Genomic DNA, 21,002 nt, shown 5'->3' with positions numbered 1-21,002 from the left:
ATTTGTTTGTCAATGATTAAAATGTTCTTAATTAAAGCCTTTTGATTTTATAAAACGTTTTTAATGTTTAATATTCTTGCCTGAGTAAAGTAAATCCTACTTAAATAGGTTTCTTTATTTTTCTGAAGGCTGCTCCATGCATCCATTACTAGGCCATGATATAAAGAAGTCTTTACAGTGGGCTAATCCATCTTAAGAATTTTGTGAACTATGAATAATGATGTGTAACAGCAGTTAAATCTAAATTGTTCTTGGGAAGCTGGCAATATTTGCAAGACAATATTTTGTGTTCCTCCCTAGTTATCCTGAGGATGTCAATAATCATTCACATATGATGGAACTGGATTTACTGTTAGGTCAGATAGGCAAAATGCAGGATTATGACAGGAGCTGAGCACATATTATCCATAACATTAAAAATACATTGGATTCTTTTCTCAATTTGACTTGTTTGAATTTGAACTCAAGTTCCGCTTACCAGTTCAATACCACAATCACTGTGCTACTGTGCCCACATCAGTTTTGGCTTCTATCAAAATTTTTGATCCGTTATTGCCAGTTTTTATGGGATACCAAACCACTGATATTACATTCCTTTTGCTTTATAAACAAAACCAAATCACCCCAAAGTGACATATATTTTCAAAAATGGAAATGAAGATGAAATAATATGTATATAAAACACCATCAATGACATACAGACTTGTACTATGTCATGTAATGGCTTTGTCCTTGTATTCATGGTTGTACTGTTTATCTGAATAAATTTCGGACATCTCCATGGCCACACTTATTATGTGTTTCTGTAGCATGTTCAAAAATGTTTGGCATTGTCTGCTATCGTTGTTCTTGTGCAATAATTAAAAATCAGAAAGTGTGCAGATTTAGAAATCAGTGATATGGTTAATTATCTCCAAGGATAAGTTTTCTTCCCATACTAGATATGTTATAGATAGGTCCATTAATTAGATGAATTATTTATCCCTACCCCATCCTCCCTCTTTGCTTTTTTCCCCACACATTTGTATTGTATATATTTATTGTATGTAAGGTCTTCAGTAAACATTCCACCTTTACACACATTTTTGATAGGTGAAAAGCCTCTTAATTTTCATTCTTGTTGTGAAGTTTTGGTTTGTGTCTGTAAAGAAATGAATGCTAAAGTTCCCCACTGAGTGATCATTTTAATTGAATAGATGGAAGGATTATCACAAGAGGACAGTATTTTAAATCAGCCTGCTGCTTACTGTGAGGTCAGTTCTTAAGATTTTTCTCAGATTATTTAACTTAAATGAAAAGAATTGTTAAATGATTTTAGTTAACAAAAGTTTGGGCAGTGAGTCAACAGATGTGGACCCCAGAACTAGTCTACAGACTACCTTCCTTGTTTTGAAACTCTCAAGCGTGTTTCAAGATTATATGCAATAGAAATATAATTTTCTTTTAAGATATGCAACAATCCTTTTTTCATAGGAGATGCTATAATTATTCATTTTATTAAATAGAGCATTGATGCAACTTTAGAACACTGCTGATTTTAGAAATTCTCTTACTTACATTGAGTTTTCAGTACAGGTGTGAAATTAAGGCAAATTTGTTACTGCTGTTCTATTAATAAGAGATTATGTTATTCATTTATTAATACTTTAATTTATGATTCTAGCGTGCTATGATGCGCTTTTCTGAGCTTGAGATGAAACAGCGGGATGATAGTAGGGTATCTGAGGATGCATTAGAGGACAACAAATTAGGTGACGCTGAATGGAAAAGCTTCACCGGGAAGAAGGAAAAGAAGTCAAAGGAAGACTCAGAAGATGAGATTACATCAGTAGAACATTTTGATGAAGGTGAATGACATAGCAGGAATAATTATAAGTTATTGCATTTGGAAGGGGTCGGGGTATTAAGTACAACGATGTGTAATATAATTCGAATTAAAACTTATTTTCCTACTGGTAACTTGGAAATTATTGGGCTGAATCATGTTGAATATTATTGGCATTTCCAAACAGTTACCAACAGTCAGCCAATCAACAAAAGTGAGACCCCAGACATGTCAAGAGAGAGCTTACTGACTAACTCAGAGGACTGTCTGTCATTTTACTGTATCCCTGAACTCTGCATGGAATAGTGTATGGAATCTACTGCAGTGCAAACCATTTACATCTATGAAACATTTTTGTTCAGTAAAATTCAGTAATTTAGAAATTCAAAGTTTTACCTTGGTGAATAAAAATCAATTTCAAATAGTCACCATTAAAGTAATAGGAGTTGAATTTTACATACAATAATCTTGATAGTCCTAAGTGTATTAAATAATTCTGTTGAGCAACATATTAGTTCAGTGCATTCTGGATTTTTTTGCAGTTTACATAACCTTGACTTTGGATACTAGTTATTTTTTTAAAAAGCACTTCATAATGCAATAATAAGTAATTTACCAACTTTCAGCAATATGAAAAGTGAACACCATTGCAACCAACCAGCTTTTTAGTTTTCACCTTTAAAGAAAAACTTACTGCGGTTTCTTAATAAAATTATTACTTTTGATATGAAAACATTTTGTACAGTGACGGTCAGTGCCTTTGTATAACACTTGAAGATATACTGAGTCAGGGCTGCTTTTGGAATCTTGCAATTTCAGCCAGGGACCTTACAAGTTTTGTGTTGGGGTCTGATTCTTAATCCAAACTGAAGTAATGCAGGAAACATACAGAGATTTGATAGAAACAACTGTGCTTAAAATTCCCCAATATGTTCTATGGTGTGGTCAGTTTTGCATGAATTGGTCTTGTGTTAGCTTCGTAAGCAAGGAGAATGTGTGAAATTTTACGATTTCACAGACATTGGACTGAATAGTCTAGTCTATCAATCCTTGATCTATTTTCAAAACAAGCAGACAATTATTTCATTCCCATATATTCAGTGAAGTTTATTTTTGGTTATTACAGTTAGTATTTCTCTGCCCTGTAGTATTTAGAAAGTGGTTCTCTCAAAGTAAAAGTTACTAGCATCAGTGATCAGTTTAGCAAGTAAGTTTTGTCTGACAAGGTCATGAATGCTGCTGAATTATTGGTTGATTCTTGAATGCCCCTGTTAGTCTACTCACTTATCTGCCAGTCACCTGGCAGTGAAAGACCAGTAATGAAATTGCCTGGTTGCTGTGGTGAATTGAAACTATTACCATGACAACAATGCTATGGAGTGTTACCATGGTACACCACATGGTGATAAATTACAGGATGTGCCATGAGTCATATGATTCTTGTTCGCTGTGATCAAATTATTTAAGCAACCATACAAAAAATCCACTGTACTACAAAAAATTGTCTTCTGTTAGAAGTTTAAACACTACTGATATTCTTTTTGCATATGATTAACAGTAACACTAGCAAGAAGTCACATTAATATTGTAAGAAGTTTTCTTTATTCAGTACTACTGATGTATGATAATACACTGTTCTAGTGATGATGGTAGTCCCTGCCTAGATGCCTGTTCAAGTACTAGCCAAAGCAATTGAGGTCAGACTATTTGAACACAGATGAGTTTCTACTTGATTTTAGTTAACATTCAGATACATTTTACTTTCCAGTAGTACAAGCTTAGGTGCATACAGAGCAATTACAGCCTAACCATGATTAACTCAAACCATGCAAACCATCAAATTGCATACATCCTAGTTTATATTGCTGAAAAAATATAATAAGATGAGCTCATGATTTGAAAAAAAATTAAAGGTCTCACCAAAGAACATTACTCCGTGAAATCTTCTGTAATATCTTAATGTGAATGTTAGTTGGCAATAAGTACAAAAATAGAATTAGAGCAATTACATTTTTGATTGCTGTTGGTGATATTGATATATGACTGTTTCATATCTTTATTATGACATTTGCCTGTATTATTTTATACAATCAATAACTCTTTAAATGGGTTAATGTTTTGGTAAAAATAGTAAACTAGAAATTACTTGCAAGGTGTCAAACCTTTTTCAGCATCTGTAACGTCTAGTTCAGTATTCCTTCATTTGGTTTATGGTATTAGGCAAAAAGACTAGCAATCAACCACCACAGCATTTAATTTCTATTGTATCTGAATAAAAACAACTGTTTGATAGGCCAACCAGTATATATTTTATTTTTTGGCTTTTAAATTAGCCTTCCAAAAGAAACAAAAGAATGGATTCCGAGATTTTATTCCACTTCTTCTGCAAGTGCAAGCACACAAGTCTGGTATGTATTCATTTTGCAGTTATTGAGAATATAATTGGAATATAATTGTGTTTCCATACATTTTCAATTTTTATTAAGGTATTAATTTAGCAAAAATATCTTAACTTGTAATTTTATACAAATCTTGAAGATGATTAGTTGTACTCATTGGAACTACTTTTTAATTTTCATTATTTTCAAACTTATGAAATGTAAGAACATCTTTCTGCTTAAGTTATGTAATGATTCATTGCTGAAGCATTGTATTTGGTATACCTAAGGAAAAATGTCAAGTTATCTGAGGTATGTACTGAAGTAAACTTGAAATAACTTGCATGCTAACAATGAAGTACAACAAATTAGTTCTTGACTTTTGAATTAGTGTAGGCTCCTTACAATACAATCCTCGGAGTATTATTTCTGAGGTGTAAAAATGGGAGCCAACACTTCTCTATAAAATGGTTCAAATAGATTAAATAGGAAATATCTATTAGTTCTATGAGAAAGGCACAATTAGAAAAAAATGAGAATCCAGTAAAGCAAGAATACCTTCCATATTTATTGGAAAGCATTTATTTGTTTTTATAAAAAAATCTACCTTAATTGTACTTTAATTTCCACTCTATGATTTCTTATTGTAACTATTAAAGATGTCACCAGAGAGAAATTTGGTGTCTTATTCCTTCGGTACTATCACTGTGAGCTATATACTCCCATCCCATCCACCTGCTCCTCTGTATATTTTAGTAATTTCTTCAAATATTTACCCAAATCTACTTCAAATGAAATGAGTAACTCAGGTCTGTGGGGTCTAGGAACATAATAGTAAATATTCTGTTAACCTTTCGTGTGATTCTTTTAATCACATTTTGTGTTTCTACTATAATTCCTTAATTTATGTTGCTTTATAACCATTTACTGACTAATAGAATCATAAAGTCATACAGCACAGAAACAGGCCCTTTGGGTCACCATGTCTCTGCTGACCATCAAGTACTTATCTATACTAATTTCATTTACCAGCACTTAGTCCACAGCCTGCTGTGCTTTGGTGAGTCAAGTGCTTGTGCAGATACATCTTAGCTGAACTTTTAATTAAATGAGAGTACCTGCATCCACCACCTTCTCTGGCAGTATGTTCCAGATTGCAGTCACCCTCTGGGTAGAAAAATCTTACTAAAATGCATTGAATGGGAACGTGATGGAGGCAGGTGCTCTCACATATCAGAGGAATCTGGACAGCACTTGAAAATGATCTTTCACTATTTATCTCTAAATGGAGTTTTAAAATTTTAAACACTTCTGTTATAATACAGCATTATCATCTGCAATTTTTTAATACAGTCACATCTCAGATCTCAAATATGCTCACTTATTGCCGTAATGAGTGTATTCAATGTACCTTTTCTAGTGTTCCTCTGCTTTTTCTATAACAGGGTTGTTAAAACTGCACAAATAAACCAATTGTGGGTGGTGATTGTCACTCTTTTTTTCATTCTCTCAGACTCTTGGGTCAATGGTTTCTAATTCATTTGCTATTTTTTCATACTTCCTATTTTCCTGACTAATCCATTCTGAGATCTTCTTGCAATCTAGTGTCATCTTTATTTGATTTCCATATTTCCTCTTGGCTCCTCTGCTTATCACTTACTTTCTTTAACCATTTTTCTAATCTCCAGTTTAGCACATTTCAGGTCATCCTTTTTAAACTCTTGTTCAATTTGTAATATTCTCTTCTCAAAATCAGAGGATTGCTGGTTCAAAGCTCATGAGAGACTTGGGGAACAAAATTCTAGGCTGAATCATCATTGAAAAGCCTAGAGGATACTATACTTTCAGAGGTTATCATTAAACCAAGATCCCCTCTGCCCTTATAGATTGATATAACAGAGCACTTATTTTGACGAAAAACTGATGTATTATCCCAAATGTGTTGGTTTTGTTTCATTGTACAATTACCCATCACTAATTAAAGCATTATATCCTGTCACTATCATTTTGAAATTTGATGGACTTAGACGTGCATAAATTGCGCCCACGTTTCTAACATTGTAACAATAATTATCTTTCACAAATTACTTAATATTCTGTAAGGTACTTCAGGAAATCCTGACAGAAACATAAATAGATGCAGCCTCTTTTTTTTGTCTTTTTTAATGTCTGTTTTGTTTTTGGCCTGTGTATTATTTTGCTTTTTTCTCTTATTTTGTTTTACATTATTCATTTGTGATCTTGAACGATATTAAACTTGAAACATCAACTTTCATATTTTATCAACAGTTGAGATATGACCTTTGAGCATCTTCAGTATTTTCTGTTTTGTGGTCAAAATGATGTTTTGTACACATCACTTCATTAGGCCTAATGAATCTTTATCTATCAGCAGAACGAATTACACACTTCTAAAATGCAAAAAGATTTTGCATGTTGAATCTTACTTTCAAAGCAGCCGACATGAACTCACTTCAGAATCTCTTCCTCCACACAAAAACATTCAGAACTGGATATATAACAAATGAATATTCCTGTATTCGTTACTTTCATATCATTATTCCTATCCTATATCAAATATGCTATGCTTATCTTGTGCTTCTGATCCCTCTTTTTTAAGGCAAATAAACATAAATTTGCATGTGAAAAATTTAGGTGTGGCTCCTGGTTCTCAAAGAACTCTTTTTAATACCATAAGGCCAGGTTCAAGTTCCTTCTTGGCTTGGTCTGCAACTCTCCTTCCATCTTTAACGTTCTAAAATCCTTAAATCACTGAGGGTTCTCCCCAAATTTGACCTCATGTAGAGCTTTCCTATTAAGATCAGGAGAGAAGTTGAGTGTACTTTGGATATTGCTCCCCCTTGTTTCAAACCAGCTCTAACATTTGTTATTCTACGATCACTTTGTATGCTCTCCAGTTTCCAAAATATTTGGAAAATTAGAAATAGTGCCTCTGTCAATTTGTCACTACTCTTCAAAATTTTCTGATGTTTGGACAAGGCCTTCACATTTGTCGTGTATATATTTACCATTTTAAAATTGCAGTTTTTTATTTTAAAAAAATATTCAAAAGAAAATGCATCAAATTTCCACTTGTTTATATGGTACTGAAATACATGTAGAATCTAATCGGTCACTTTTTCTGCAGATGATCTAGATAGCAATGCAAAGCACCTAGATCAGCTGGTTGAAAATCATGAAAATGGAGAATATTGGACTGATCGTACCAATGCAGAGAGTTCTACCCTACAGAAAGTATCCCCATCTAATCATGACTTCGAAAAAACTACACAAACTCATCCTCGTGAGGATGCTAGTTATAATTCTGAGCCAGCCTTTGACCAGGATAGCCAATATTGCAAGAAAATTTTAGGAGGGAACCGAGACAGAATGAACACTCATGAAGGACAATCAGAGATGAAGGGATATAACGAGACTTGCATCAATCGATCAATGATGCCAGAAATTTTTAAGATGAAAAGAAAAAGGCAAAGTTCCATTACAGGTAAGGGTTACAGTATTTTTTACTTTCTGATTGTATGTATATTATAAATATGACAAAGTTAAGTTTAGGCTGGGTGAACATCTTTTTCTTGTGAAAAATTCCATCTAATATACACCTGTAAAGTATTATCTTTTAATTTGATATATACAAAAGATTTCAAGGTTCCTTCTCCTTTTTAGTAGTTTATTAAACAAGTATTTTAAAATATATTGAACCCTTTCAGTATAGAAAAAAACTGAATAGGTCCAATAGGTTCTATAATAAAGACAAAAACTTTTTAAAAATACAAATTGTTGCAGAAGTAGTTTTGAAACATCTTGCAAAATCAGATTAAAATTCACTGTAGTGTTTAACATATTTAATGTTTGATCAGGATTTTTAAAAAGCATTTATTAATAAGCACTTTGAAAATATAAAGAATACAAGAATATAAAGAATTAAGATAATTGATGGAAGGATTAGCTGGGAGTTGAGAAAAAGGTCTTCAAACAACAACCTGGAGCCTGGAAGTCATCAGCTGAAAGGGTGGTGGAGAGATAAATTTTGTCACATTTAAAAAGATCTGGATGACCACTCAAAAGAACCATAACCTGCAGAGTTATAAACCAAGTGCTGGGAAGTTAGATTTTTGGCTAGCCCTGAATGTTCTAAGTTGCTAGTTTTTTTTCCTTAATTTTTTTGTGATTCTGATTATTATAATCCAATTAGACCAATACAGCACTTTACTTTAATGTTGCCATTCTAAAAGTGAAAACTGTGAGTTTGTTCCTTTGTCTTGGATAGGTTGTTAAGGTGCACAGTCAGCACAGTTCAATTTCCAGCAGATACAAGGTCACTGTAGAGAATACAGTCTGAACCCTCTTGGCTAAAGGAGCATAATATTGAATCAGATAAGCACCTAAAATGATGCAGAAAATAAATTGTGTATCTTTAATGTTTTTTAAATTTGTGGCTATTTTGGTAATTAATTTTGACTTTTTCCCAAACATTTTGCAAATAGAAAACTTGATGGTAAAATCATAGATTACTATAGCACAGAAATGGGTCCTTTGGCTCATCTGGCCCTTGCCAAACTATTAATCTGCCTGGCATTGAGGTCATATCCCTCGAAAGCCCTCCCATCCACATACCTATCTGAATTATTCTTAAATGTTTAAGTTGAACCCGCGTCCACGCTTCCACGCTCATTCCACCCTCTGAGTGAAGTTCATTCCACGCTCTCACCACCCTCTGAGTGAAGAAATCCGTCATTTTTCCCTTAAACATTTCACCTTTCATCCTTAATCTATGACCTCTGGTTCTGGTGTCACCGAGCCACAAAGGAAAAAGCCTGCTTGCCCTATCTATGCCCCTCATAACTTCATATACCTCTATCAAATCTCTCCTCATTCTTCTACACTTTAGGAAATAAAGTCCTAACTATTCAACCTTTCCCTATAACTCAGGTCCTCAAGTCCTGGCAACACCCTTGTACATTTTCTCTACATTATTTCAACTTTGTTTACATCTTTCCTGTCGGTAGGTGACAAAACTGCACACAGTATTCCAAATTAGGCCTCATCAACATGTTATACAATTTCAACATAACATCCCATGACGATGGTTTGGTAAATTCTTTTACCTTTAGGAAAACATCAAATCCAATTATTTCTCAGTTATGACATAGATAAAAGCATTTGCTGCTAAGAGTCATTGGATAGCAATGAAGAGCAATGTTACATAGTGATTTCTTGCCATCTATTTTTCTCTTCCATCCCATGAGTACTTTGGTCATTTGTGTATCTCTCTTACTGCAACTTGTTGCAGTTAGGCCATGACATCATCTAACTTGGCAAAAAATGTAGAGTTTATTATTCTATAAAACACATTTAACATTACTCATCTACTTGGTCATTCTCATCAATTTATTGACAGAAAAGCAAATTATATATTCAAAATCATTCATACCCAAACGATGTTTTGTTTATAAAGAATAATGTCAGGCTACTGCTCCATTTAGGGCCTAGAGGAGTGCTGCTTTGTAGCTCCAGCAACCCAGTTCAATGCTGACCACAGTGCTGTTATGAAGTTGGCTCATTCTCCCTCTGCTGAATGGGTTTTCCCTTTCTGCTGTGGTTTCCTCCCATATCCCATATAGGTACAGTTGGTAAGTTAAGTAACTACAGTAAATTGCCCCCTAGTGATGGCATTCAGGGAGAGGGGCAACATATTGATGAAAATTTTTAAAGGATAGGTTACATGTGAGGAATGACATTGCTCTGTGAACCAGCATAGACTCAATGGGCCAAGTTAGCTTCCTTGTATGTTGTAATGAAGTATGTAATACATTATACAAACTTCCTGTGGATATATTAAATATGTAACATCATAGGGCATGACTATTTCTAAAGAAAATATTTATTATTTTTTAAATTTAGGAGCTATGCCATACATGGACTATAACAACAAGAATCAAATAGCTTATCCATTTTTTATTTGGCTTTTTAAAAATAAGTATTGGCAAATAAAAATTTCATTTTGCTCAGAATTGGGAGTCACGTTCTTAAATTGTTAAGTTTCATTTGACAGAATGAGCTGGATGCTAACATGGGAGATTCATTTTTCCAGGATGATTGTGTTGTGATGACAGGAAATAACATATTTGTATTAGAATATTAAAAAGCATAACATTCAGGATTGCTCAGAACATTAGGGCTGCGTATGATTTTGTTTGTAGTGTTGCTAGTTGTAGGGCATGTTTCATTAACTTGGACTATTTTCAAAGTAGATGAATGGACTGAAAAAGAGATGAATGATGAATCCACGGATAATTCAGAAGATTCGCACTCAAGTGAAGTAACAAACCTAAAAGTGTGCATTGAACTAACAGGACTCCATCCACGCAAGCAAAGACATCTGCATCATCTAAGGGCACTTTGGGAGCAGCAAGTGTCTCCCAAAAAATCCTCTCCTTCCAAGACAGATCGACACAGCAGAAAGGAATTAGCAGGAGGCAAGGAGTCAGAGATTATTGCAAAAGAAATTAAAGTCAAAGACAGGGCAGAAGAAAAAAGTACCAAGAAAGCATCAGATGCCAAGGCAAACAGAAATGGATCTGAAGAGACCTTCAATAGGAATGACTTCGAGAAAGGTACATTTGAAACCTGGAGAAGTCTGAATGTTTGTTTAATTTAGAAACACTTAATGTACCTTATAAGGAAAATGGGGCACGTATCAGATTCTTCCATACACTTTTTCTTTTCACTAAACATGGAACCCTTGAGGAGAAGGAATTTTGAAAACTTTCAAAGAAAATTTAAATTACCTTAACCAAATTTTCATTTGATTTTCATTCTGATTATTTCTGAGCAAAAAGTTATTAAGTACTTCCTTGTAGTTATCTGTTTATTGATGGTCTCCATTTTGCATTTCTCAAATAATTTTACATTCTACTGCTGTGAAGCTGACCTAGCCTGTTAACATTTGTTTCATGGTGAATTGACAGGAGGTGTATCAAATCATATCATATCAGGTGAAGCTAATTTTCCCCTGTTCAAAAGAAAGGAAAAAAAATTGATGCAATCCTGAAGTTTCACAAGTAGTGAATTAACCCATGGAGGCAAACACCAAATGAGCAACAAGATGACTTTAAAATTCAAAGATGGCTTTGCACTTTAGATGTTGGACTCCGAGACCTATTTTTAGATCTATTATTTAATGCTTCAGAAATGTAATGTTTGGCAACATTGTCAACCTTACATTATGATAAGTGCAAAAGTTGTTAGAAATCTGAAGGAAAAAGAAAATACTGGAAATAAACAATATATAGAACGGGACCAATGAAAAGAGAAACAGTCAAATTTTCAGACTGATCTTTCATCAGAAAGAGCACATGGTAATCAGTTTGGTGGGAAGGAAGAAGGGGAAGGTCAGTTGTCTGTCTTGTGTTTTCATGTGAAGATTACATGCAAAAATGGAAGAATCGGAGAGAATGGAAGTTTCTTCAGAAGCTGTGGTGCGGATCGTCACGTCGACAGAAATGATGCAATAGGAAAATGTGGGAGAATAAAGAGAATAGCATTAACTAAGAGCCGTCCAGAATCTGGAAATTTTAAAACAAAGAAAATTTTAAAAACAGGAATCAAATGAGGAAACTCCATTTGGTTGGACTACTGAATGGAATAACTTTGTTCAATGTGTATCAAATAGAACTGAGAATGCAAAATTAGCTCAAAGGTAGGAAGATGAGGGTGGTAATTTTGTTTCTTCAGCTAGTGGCAATTAACTAGTGGTGTACAACAGGAATCAGTACTTGGGACCCTTGTTATTTGTTATTTGTAAAAATGATTTGGATATGAAGTCACTAGTCTTGATCAATAAATTTGTGAAATTACAAGGTGTTTCAGAAAAGGTTATTTACAGGAGGATCTTGATCACTTAGGGAAGTGGGCTGAGAATTGTCAAATGGATTTCAGTGCAGATATGTGTGAGGTGATTCATTTTGGAAAGTCGAACCAGTGTAGGCCTTATACTATGAATGGCAGGGTACTAGGGGTGTAATGACCCTGAGGTAGTTAGGGGTACTTGTACATAGTTCTTTGAAAGTGGCATTATAGGTAAAGGGGTTGATGAAAATTACATTTAGCTCTCTGGCCTTCTATAATCCAGGGTTAAATGGGATTTGGACATTATGTTGCAGTTGTACAAGTTGTTGATGAGGCTGCACTTGGAGTACTATATTCATTTCAGTCCCTGCATTAAAGAAAAGATATGGTTAAACTGGAAAGGGGGCAGAAAAGATTAACAAGCATCTTGCCAGGATGAGAGGGCCTGACTGATAGGGTGAAGTTAGCCAGTCTAGGTCTTTATTCCTTAGAACATAGGAAAATGAGGGGCAACCTTATAGAAAAGTTTAAAATTATGAAAGGCATAGACAAAATTGATGGAGTCCAAAACTACAGATTCATGGTGAGATAGGGAAGATTTAAAAGAGACCTGAAGGGCAGCTTTTTCACACATAGGGTAGTGACTATATGAAACATTGCCAAAGGAAGTGGTTGAGGCAAGTTCAATAGTATCAAGTATGAAGCACTTGGATAGGTACATGGAGGGCTGGGCTTAGTGGATATGGGTTGAACATAACACATCAAGACTAATTGGGTGGGCTCTATGGTCAGTGTGAACTTGTTAGGCCAAAGGGCCTGTATCCATGCTCTATTGCTGTATGACTCTATCGGCTTAGTGAAACATCAGAGCTGGTCTAAAGAGGGGTCCATTTTAAAAATGAATGCAGTGCTTGCATATTGGACAAAAACAGTTAATACAGGTTAATATTCATTTAACTTTCCTTTAGAAAACTTCAACCCGAGATTATTAGCACACAAAGAAACTTCAACATTTTTTTTCTTTTCCTTGATCTGCTACTGTGAAAATTGCGTAAGTTTTGCACAATGTTTCTGACATGGTTCTGAAAAAGCCAACAGAGAAAGTGACGGGGTTGAGTAATTTGGTGTGAAAACTAGTTTGATCAAATACAAAGGCAATATAGTTTATAAAATGTTATTTTAATGTTCTAAATGGTTTTTCCCTTATCCATTTTTGCCACAAGGATATACTTACAATTCAAAATTTATCACAGTTGCTTAAATTACTTTTTTTCTTTCCTGTTAAATAAATTTGATTACCATTCTTTTTATGGTTTTAATATCACTGTATCTGATAATTAGGATACAGTGGAAAGCAAATAGGAAGTATTGTTCAGAAACAATTATTAAGGTTTCAGCAGACCAGAGAAACATCCCAGAAATGAAGCACTAGGATGAGAATTGCTGGGTGCTTTCCAGGATAGTAAGTTGGTAACTGGAGTTTATTAGCTGCTGGTGATCACAGAACAAATAAAAGAGTAGATAGGAAAAAATCCTGTAATTAACTGATTTAATTTTCTGCTACAAACTGCAGTTGGAAGAGGATCTGTAACATTTTGAAATTAAGGTTCTTGTAAAGAAGGAATTTTGAAAGGTACATAAAGAACTAGAAGAGTGTCATTAGAATAAAATGCTCACTTGGAGAAAAGCAGCGGCCTAGTCATTTGGACTGAAACTTCTCACTGCTCTGATATTTTATGATTCTGTGTAGCCCTAAATGTTCTCTGTCAATAGGGTTGGCTTTTTTTTCAGCAAGTTCAGCAAGCTCTTTCTTGCTCTCAGCAGAAATTTAGATCAGATCTTTTGAACAAGAATTGTCTATTGTCCTTCTGGCTCATGTTCTCTTTATGACTGTTGTAGACAGCAGCAGTGCTCATTCATAACAAGATTATGAACTATCATTAGGCACATCACATGGAGAGTTCTTGAAAGATCAGGATGCTATTCAGAAAAATCCAGTGTGGCCCAGTTTATGCACCAGACATTATTTTGACTTACCACAGGCTTCATTGCAGGAGACTGAAGGCACTGCTCCTGGCTTGTCTTTGCCAGATCTGAGGCTAACACTCAATAAATATCTAGCTCAGCTGTGACCTTCCACTCCACAGAATTCCATTTTGTTGGTAGGGCACACTTGCCTGCCTTTAAAATGACATTACAGTCAAGTTCCCTGCTGTAATCCTTAGATTGCTCTGCTCCTTTCCACCCTTCCCACCATCTTTTGTTCATCAGAATTATGCTGCTGAAGGAATGTGTTTCAGTTGATGTAAATAATCATGAATGTTTCATGATTTTGTGGTAGTGCAGATTCAGCACACAGTATGAATAAAAGCAAAACATCATCCATCCAGAAAGAACCTAAAATACCGTACAGATATTGCAGAATCCAGATACTCCTTGGATGTCTTGGGGATTTTTGTCTCCATTAATCTGATCTGAAAGTCTATGTATGCAACTGTTTGAAGAATTTCCTGGTCCGAACCCTAACTTTAACCACCGAACCTGCTTAAATCTCTTGCCTTTTTTAAAATTACCAGTTTCTTATTTTACAAGGATCAGAATCACCTCAGCTGAAACAGCCAAGGTTCCCCAGTTTCCCCTTATTTACAGATGTTTTCAGTTTTTAAACATCTTGTGTTCAATGGCCTTTAAAACAGTGGATTTAAATAAACAGAATATTTTAAAAATAATTAATCATCTTGTAACAAAAGTAGTGAAAATATGTAAAACAAGATTATTTTGGTATCCATTAGTGTTTATTGGATGAAAATGGACAGCATTACAGGTGCTGGATATAACAGTGGTTGTCAGGAACTCACTAATCAAGAAGTCCTAGAAAACCTGCACCTGAGAATATATTTACAAAAAGCAAGTAGCATGAAGTAGTTTGGGAATGATGGATCCCGTCATTCCATTAATACTTAAGACATTAGATGTTAATAAAATTATCGCAGGAAACACAACCTTTTGCTTTCCTTCATGTCTACCCCGCCATATTAAATTGCTGAAGTCTTTAGAAATCTGCATTGAAACTAACGTCACTGCATAGGTTGGTTGTAATTTTGGTTTTACATGTTGCTTCCTGACAACGGGATATAATTCACCCAGCAACTTAAATGACAAGCCCCATTGTGGAAAATTATCTCTTTCCTCTGCAACTGTTGCTGTAACAGAATCTCTGATACTTCACCACAGTCATGCACTTTACTGGTTCATTGCTTCGTGAAGAGTGACTCTTCTTACCCTGAGCCAGGAAGTTCCAGAAAGTTATTTTGGTTCATAAAGTGGAACCCTGAACAAATCCATCAAGTTAGCAGAGTTTTCTGGCATGAAAAGTATTTTCCTCTGGATTTGTGCGCATGATTTGAAGATGAGTAAATGCTTTCTTCCCCCCCCCCCCCCCCAACCTCCCCCACTAACCGAAATTGGAGCACCTAATGTCATGGTGCTGCATGTGCCCAGCTGGAGCCTCTTGTCTATGGTAGCTATTTTCTTCTTTAATTAACATGGCTCCTAAAGCAGGGTGAGGAGAATAGATTGAAGGAGGAGCAGACTGATGGAGAAATCAAACGGGAACAGGAAATTGGAAGGACACAGTGAACAGTGGGTTGAAACATGAGCACAAAGTCAGAGGAAGGATAAGATCAGCAACTGGAGGGAAAGAAAATTGGAGAGAAGAGAGAGAGAGAAAGGTATTGATGTGTGTTAAAGAGTGGTGTGGGAAGGAGGGAACAGAAGAATGGACAAATAGTATACTCACCGGATCCATCAAGTTGTACACTTAACAACCACCACATGTGTATATTAGTGCATTACGGTGACTGTGGATGGTCTAACAGTTTAATTATGATCTTTATAAACTATTGTTTTCTACTCCAATGGTATGACATCACATATATAGTAATTATCAGATTACTTGTAGTGTATATGTACAACTGTCAAAACACAGACTAGTAAAAAAAGCTGCCATTTAAGCTACATTTTCTGGCCTGGATATCCTGCAGCATTCATATCTGCTTGTTCCCTGATTAGTTTAGAAAATTATAGTGACTGCCAGTTAGTTCTTTACTGTGTTCAAATGAGTGACTAATCAATCCACAGGTATTTTTTACGCCAGCTAGTCATTCATACTGTGGTAATATAGAAACCAGTTTCAGAACATCTGTAAACATTGCCCTACTTACATTGGGGAGATAGACCGTATTTCTGAAACTGATTTCTGTACTTGACAACTCAACTTTCTTAAACCTATGTAGAATACCGTGTAACTTCTGCAATATTCAAATGATCAATTTGATGTAATTGTATTGTGGTTATAAAACTCAGCAATTAAGTCTAAAACTTCAGCAATTGGTTAATGAAAATAATGTTAATTTCTTTTTAGGTTTTTCTACACCTCCAGTATCTCCAAGGAAAAAGATTGCTCTATCTGGAACAACAAGTACAAGCTGGCAAATGCAGCAAAATGCCACCAGCACACCACTGTCACGATCATCAACTAAACGACAAAGAGGCAAGGAAAGCCGCAAACTGAGTGTTTTATGTCCTGGAAAGGAGGATGACCATCTTTTTTCGCCAATCTCACCAAAGTATTCAAACACTGAATGGGAAAAACCTTCAGGAAAGCGTCAGTTCAAAACAAAACATCTAATACGTCAGGATAAAAGAAAGTTATCTTTGACAGCAGATGACTCAACTGATATCGAGAGCTCAGAAGACAAGGTATGATAGTTTATTAGTATTTTTACATTCAGTGTTATATGGCTAACAATTACTATCATGGAAGATAGCTCCTGTACCCCATCTCCATTATCCTTAGTTATAGATGAAGTTCATGATAAGATAAAAATCACGCTGTTTTTAATTTATAGATGTAAAATTGAACAAAGCTTAAACACCTTCAGTTGTATTGTTATTCAACAAATAATGCCTTAAGTTCAATTGATAGTTCAGTGAGATGGTATGTAAACTATTGTATTGAGCCAATGAGATTTGATTTTAGTTCAGTGTTTAATTGGACTTAGAAGGGAGAAGAATGATTTGCAAAGCTTTTCTTAACACTATAACTTAATGACAGCTCAAAATATTTCTACTTCAAAGTATCTATTTTCTATCCCATTCATGTTTTAACTTAGATATTAACCCTTTTATCAATTTTATTGGATAATATTTCTGCTTGCAGTGCTGTGAGAAAGCATTAATACAAAGTTTATTGCCAACAGTCATTTTTAGGCTTTTTATATTTTCTCCTTGATTATAATTTAGTTCCCCACTGAGCTGGCATTTAGGATAGTTATTATTGGGGGTTCTGGAAATTTTTCTGTCTTTATCCTTGCAGTAGAATCCTGATACACTGACTAGTGAGAATGGTTTGACACTCCTACTTTAATTACTATCATATGAATAAATATGTTATGTGTATTTAAATATTGTTCCTCTGAAGCAATACTTGTGTCTGCTTAAGTTTGTAGAAATGTTCTTAATTCATTTAATAATTTCTTCAGGGTTCATATATCATTTGTAACTTGTATCCTTCAGTTACCCAATAATTACTGGGCTACGTCAAACATATATAACCACCCTTTTTTAATTCTGGAGTGTATTGGCAAACACTCTTAATAAATGCTCATTTTCTTGTTGGTTAACATTTTGAACTTCCAGTGCTTTCCATACTTTTTTGGCTTTATGGTAGCTTTTCAGTCCTTGAGACTTCTCTTCCAGGTAAAAATAAACACATTTATATCTATTGTGAAAAATGATTGAAATTCAATTCTTGATTTGATATCAACTACAACTTTGGCTGATGCGCGTATTTTTATAGTGTTAAAGTAAATCATACAAATACAGGAACATAGTCTAATACTTAGTTTGTGGGAATGTATATTGATAATAATGTATTGAATGCTCCCCTAACAGCCTTGATTTATGGAAGGAAAATAACAGTATAAGAAATGGAAGCTGGGGGAAGATGTTTGACTCCCCAATGAATGAAATTACAGCTACTCTTGTGTCTCCACTCCACTTCTTGCAATGATCCCATAAGCCTTGATCCTCCTAATATTTAAAAATTTATTAACTTCTATCTTGAATACACATGGCATTTGAGCCACCACAGCACATTGAGTAGTGAATTCCAAAAAACTGCATGAAAACGACAAAAGTTTCTTGTCTAGATTACTGCACAGGTCATTGTTGATAAACACATCTCAAACTATGTGAAGAAAGGGTTGAGCTCAATTTGGGTAATGGTTGCTTGAGAACAGAACAGAATGATCTTGGGACCATGGAACTGTTTAGTTGCCCTCATGGATGGATGGAATCAGAAGAAGGAGAAAATACACCAGAACGGTTTTACTTTTTTTTTGTTGAACACTCAAATTGCTTTATATTCACCTTCTGTAAGCTACCTGTGTTAATAATGAAATATGTGTTTCAACATTGAAAATACATATTTTAAAAAATTATGTACAGTAATTTTAAAATGGTATGAAGAATTAGTGGTATCCTTTGAAATAATTTCATTTGATTTGGAGTGGATGAAAACAGTTCATGGTAACTACATATCTTAGCATAAATTTCCTGTTTCTCTACTTACCTTGGTTAGTAAATTTCTATACACATCTGTAGGGTTTGTTTGGTTAATTTGGAATAGAACTTGCTGAACCAATTACAAGCCATGTGCCACTTTCAATATTTGTTGTGTGAGGTTTTGCCATGTGGCTAATCAGTTGGGGTTTTGCTGCATAATAATATTTTTCATGTTTTGCAGGAAAGAAGAAAATTATTTTAAGTCTAGAATACTGCAAATTTTATTATAGCCTTTGTCCAAAGGGGCTTGGACTTCAGGTTTACAGTGTAGACCTATTTTTCTACATACTGGAGAACAAATCTTCCTCTTCTCAATACCTCCTTCCCTGTTTATTTTTATGGATTTAACTTGATTTGCAAAGTGAAAACATTTTATGTAATTTGTTTCCGGGAAAATATACTAGCATCCGTATAATATGCCATTTCTTCCCAGCTGGTAATACTTCAGATAAAATTCACCACAGAAAAGACGCCTAGATTTGATTCGGGTTTGTTTTTGATATTCAGTTGTTGTCCAGATTAAGTTGCAATACCATGCGGGGCATTATTATTCTTTTAATCTAGCATTTGCAGAGGTTTTCTTTCCTGCAAAAATCAAAATGCGTGGGTCACTTCCATACCAGATTAAAACAAACTATCTTGTCTTGTAACTCAGCCTTTTGAAACCAAAAGTTGGGAGATTTTCTTTTCCCCAAGCTGCTAGTTTAGCATGATCTGTACTTGGCCAGTATGATTCATGATCTGAATTTGGAGGTATAATGTGAATACAAGTTCAGTGCAATTAATGGAAATATTTTGGCAAGATTTATGTTGATAACAAGATATGTGTGGTTTAGCATGGTATCATATGTCTAATTATGCCAAGCATTTAATTTCACAAAGCAGTTTTAAGATTTAGAAATTTCACACTAGTATGGAGACAAAAACATAAATTTTGAAACTACTGTTTGTGGACGATACAAAGATGGGTGGAGTGGCAGTTAGTATTGAGGAAGCAGGGAGTCTGCAGAAGGATTTAAATATATGAGGAGAATGGGCAAATAAGTGGCAGATAGAATACAGTGTAAGGAAGTGTACGGTCATGCATTTTGGTAGAAGGAATAAAGGTGTAGACTGTTTTCTAAATGGGTAGAAAATTCAGAAATCAAAGGTGCAAAGGGACTTTGGAGTCCACATGCAGGATTTCCTAAAGGTTATCTTGCCGGTTGAATTGGTCATAAAGAAGCAAATGCAATGTTAGCATTCATTTAGAGAGAACTAGAATATAATATTGATGATGTAATGCTGAGGCTTTATAAGGGATTGATCAGACTGCACCTGGAGCACTGTGAGCAGTTTTGTGTCCCATATTTAAGAAATTATGTGCTATATTGGAGAGGGTCCAGAAGAGATTTACAAGAGTGGTTCTGGGAATGGAAATGTTAATACATGATGCGAGTTTGACGGATCTGGACTTGTACTCATTAGAGTTTAGAAGGATGAGGAGGGATCTCATTGAAACATAGCAAATATTGAAAGGCCAAAATAGAGTGGATGTGGAGGACTCATGGAAGGAGATCCACTAGAAAATGTCTGTCATGTGGTGCGTTGCATTCAGGGCATTCTATGCAACCATACATTGTATACTGAACTTATAAATGTTGAAGAGGTGCCCCTGAAGGCAAAGCATTGGCTCAACTGTCATTCCCTTCATGAGCACCTCTTCCACCTTTGCACATTTGAGAGTAGCCTTTAATACAACCCCAATTTATAGGATTGAACTCATTTTTAGACCAATGTTGGGGTCGTTTATCCACAGAATTGTCCTGAGTAGGGTATTAGTGGAGGCTGTGCTTAATACCTTTTATCATTGACCTAAGGCAACACAATCCAACAGATCTGCACTTGCAAAGAACTTTCAAGGTGGGGGGAGGGTGGGAAGGAGAAGGCTGGTAGGTGCCAGGTGAAAAACCGATCAGAGGAAAGATCAAGGGGTGTGGAAAAACAGGGAGGGGATAGGCAGGAAAGGTAAAGAAGGAATGTAAGGGGAAAGCACTATGGGTAGTGGAAGAAGGCAGAATCATGAGAAAGATGATAGGCAGCTGGAAGAGGAGGCAAAATGAAAGTGGGATGGGGGAAGGGAGGGGGAGGGAATTACCAAAGTTGGAGAATTCGATGTTCATACCAAGGGGCTGGAGACTACCCAGACGGTATATGAGGTGTTGCTCCTCCAACCTGAGTCTGGCCTCATCACGGCAGTAGAGGAGACCATGTATGGACATATCCAAATGGGAATATGAAGCAGAGTTGAAGTGGGTGGCAAC

The 21,002-nt window shown here is 35.2% G+C and overlaps 1 protein-coding gene across 6 annotated transcripts in view; it reads left to right on the top strand.

Moving 5' to 3' along the window:
* bcor (BCL6 corepressor) overlaps positions 1-21,002 on the top strand; it is a 279,875-nt gene that overhangs the window by 238,477 nt on the left and 20,396 nt on the right. For 3 of the 6 annotated variants that reach the window (XM_059968248.1, XM_059968250.1, XM_059968252.1), the window contains 6 exons: positions 1,197-1,253; positions 1,664-1,847; positions 4,159-4,233; positions 7,352-7,708; positions 10,473-10,838; positions 16,496-16,833. In XM_059968248.1, coding sequence (XP_059824231.1) covers positions 1,197-1,253; positions 1,664-1,847; positions 4,159-4,233; positions 7,352-7,708; positions 10,473-10,838; positions 16,496-16,833 — 1,377 coding nt within the window. The remainder of the gene's footprint in view (positions 1-1,196; positions 1,254-1,663; positions 1,848-4,158; positions 4,234-7,351; positions 7,709-10,472; positions 10,839-16,495; positions 16,834-21,002) is intronic. The other 3 variants (XM_059968249.1, XM_059968251.1, XM_059968253.1) reach the window with 3 other exon arrangements.

The sequence above is a fragment of the Hypanus sabinus genome, chromosome 4 (assembly GCF_030144855.1).
Source record: "Hypanus sabinus isolate sHypSab1 chromosome 4, sHypSab1.hap1, whole genome shotgun sequence".
In the NCBI taxonomy this organism is placed as follows: domain Eukaryota; kingdom Metazoa; phylum Chordata; class Chondrichthyes; order Myliobatiformes; family Dasyatidae; genus Hypanus; species Hypanus sabinus.
Note: the sequence above shows the minus strand (reverse complement) of the source record. Positions and strands in the feature narration are given on the sequence as shown.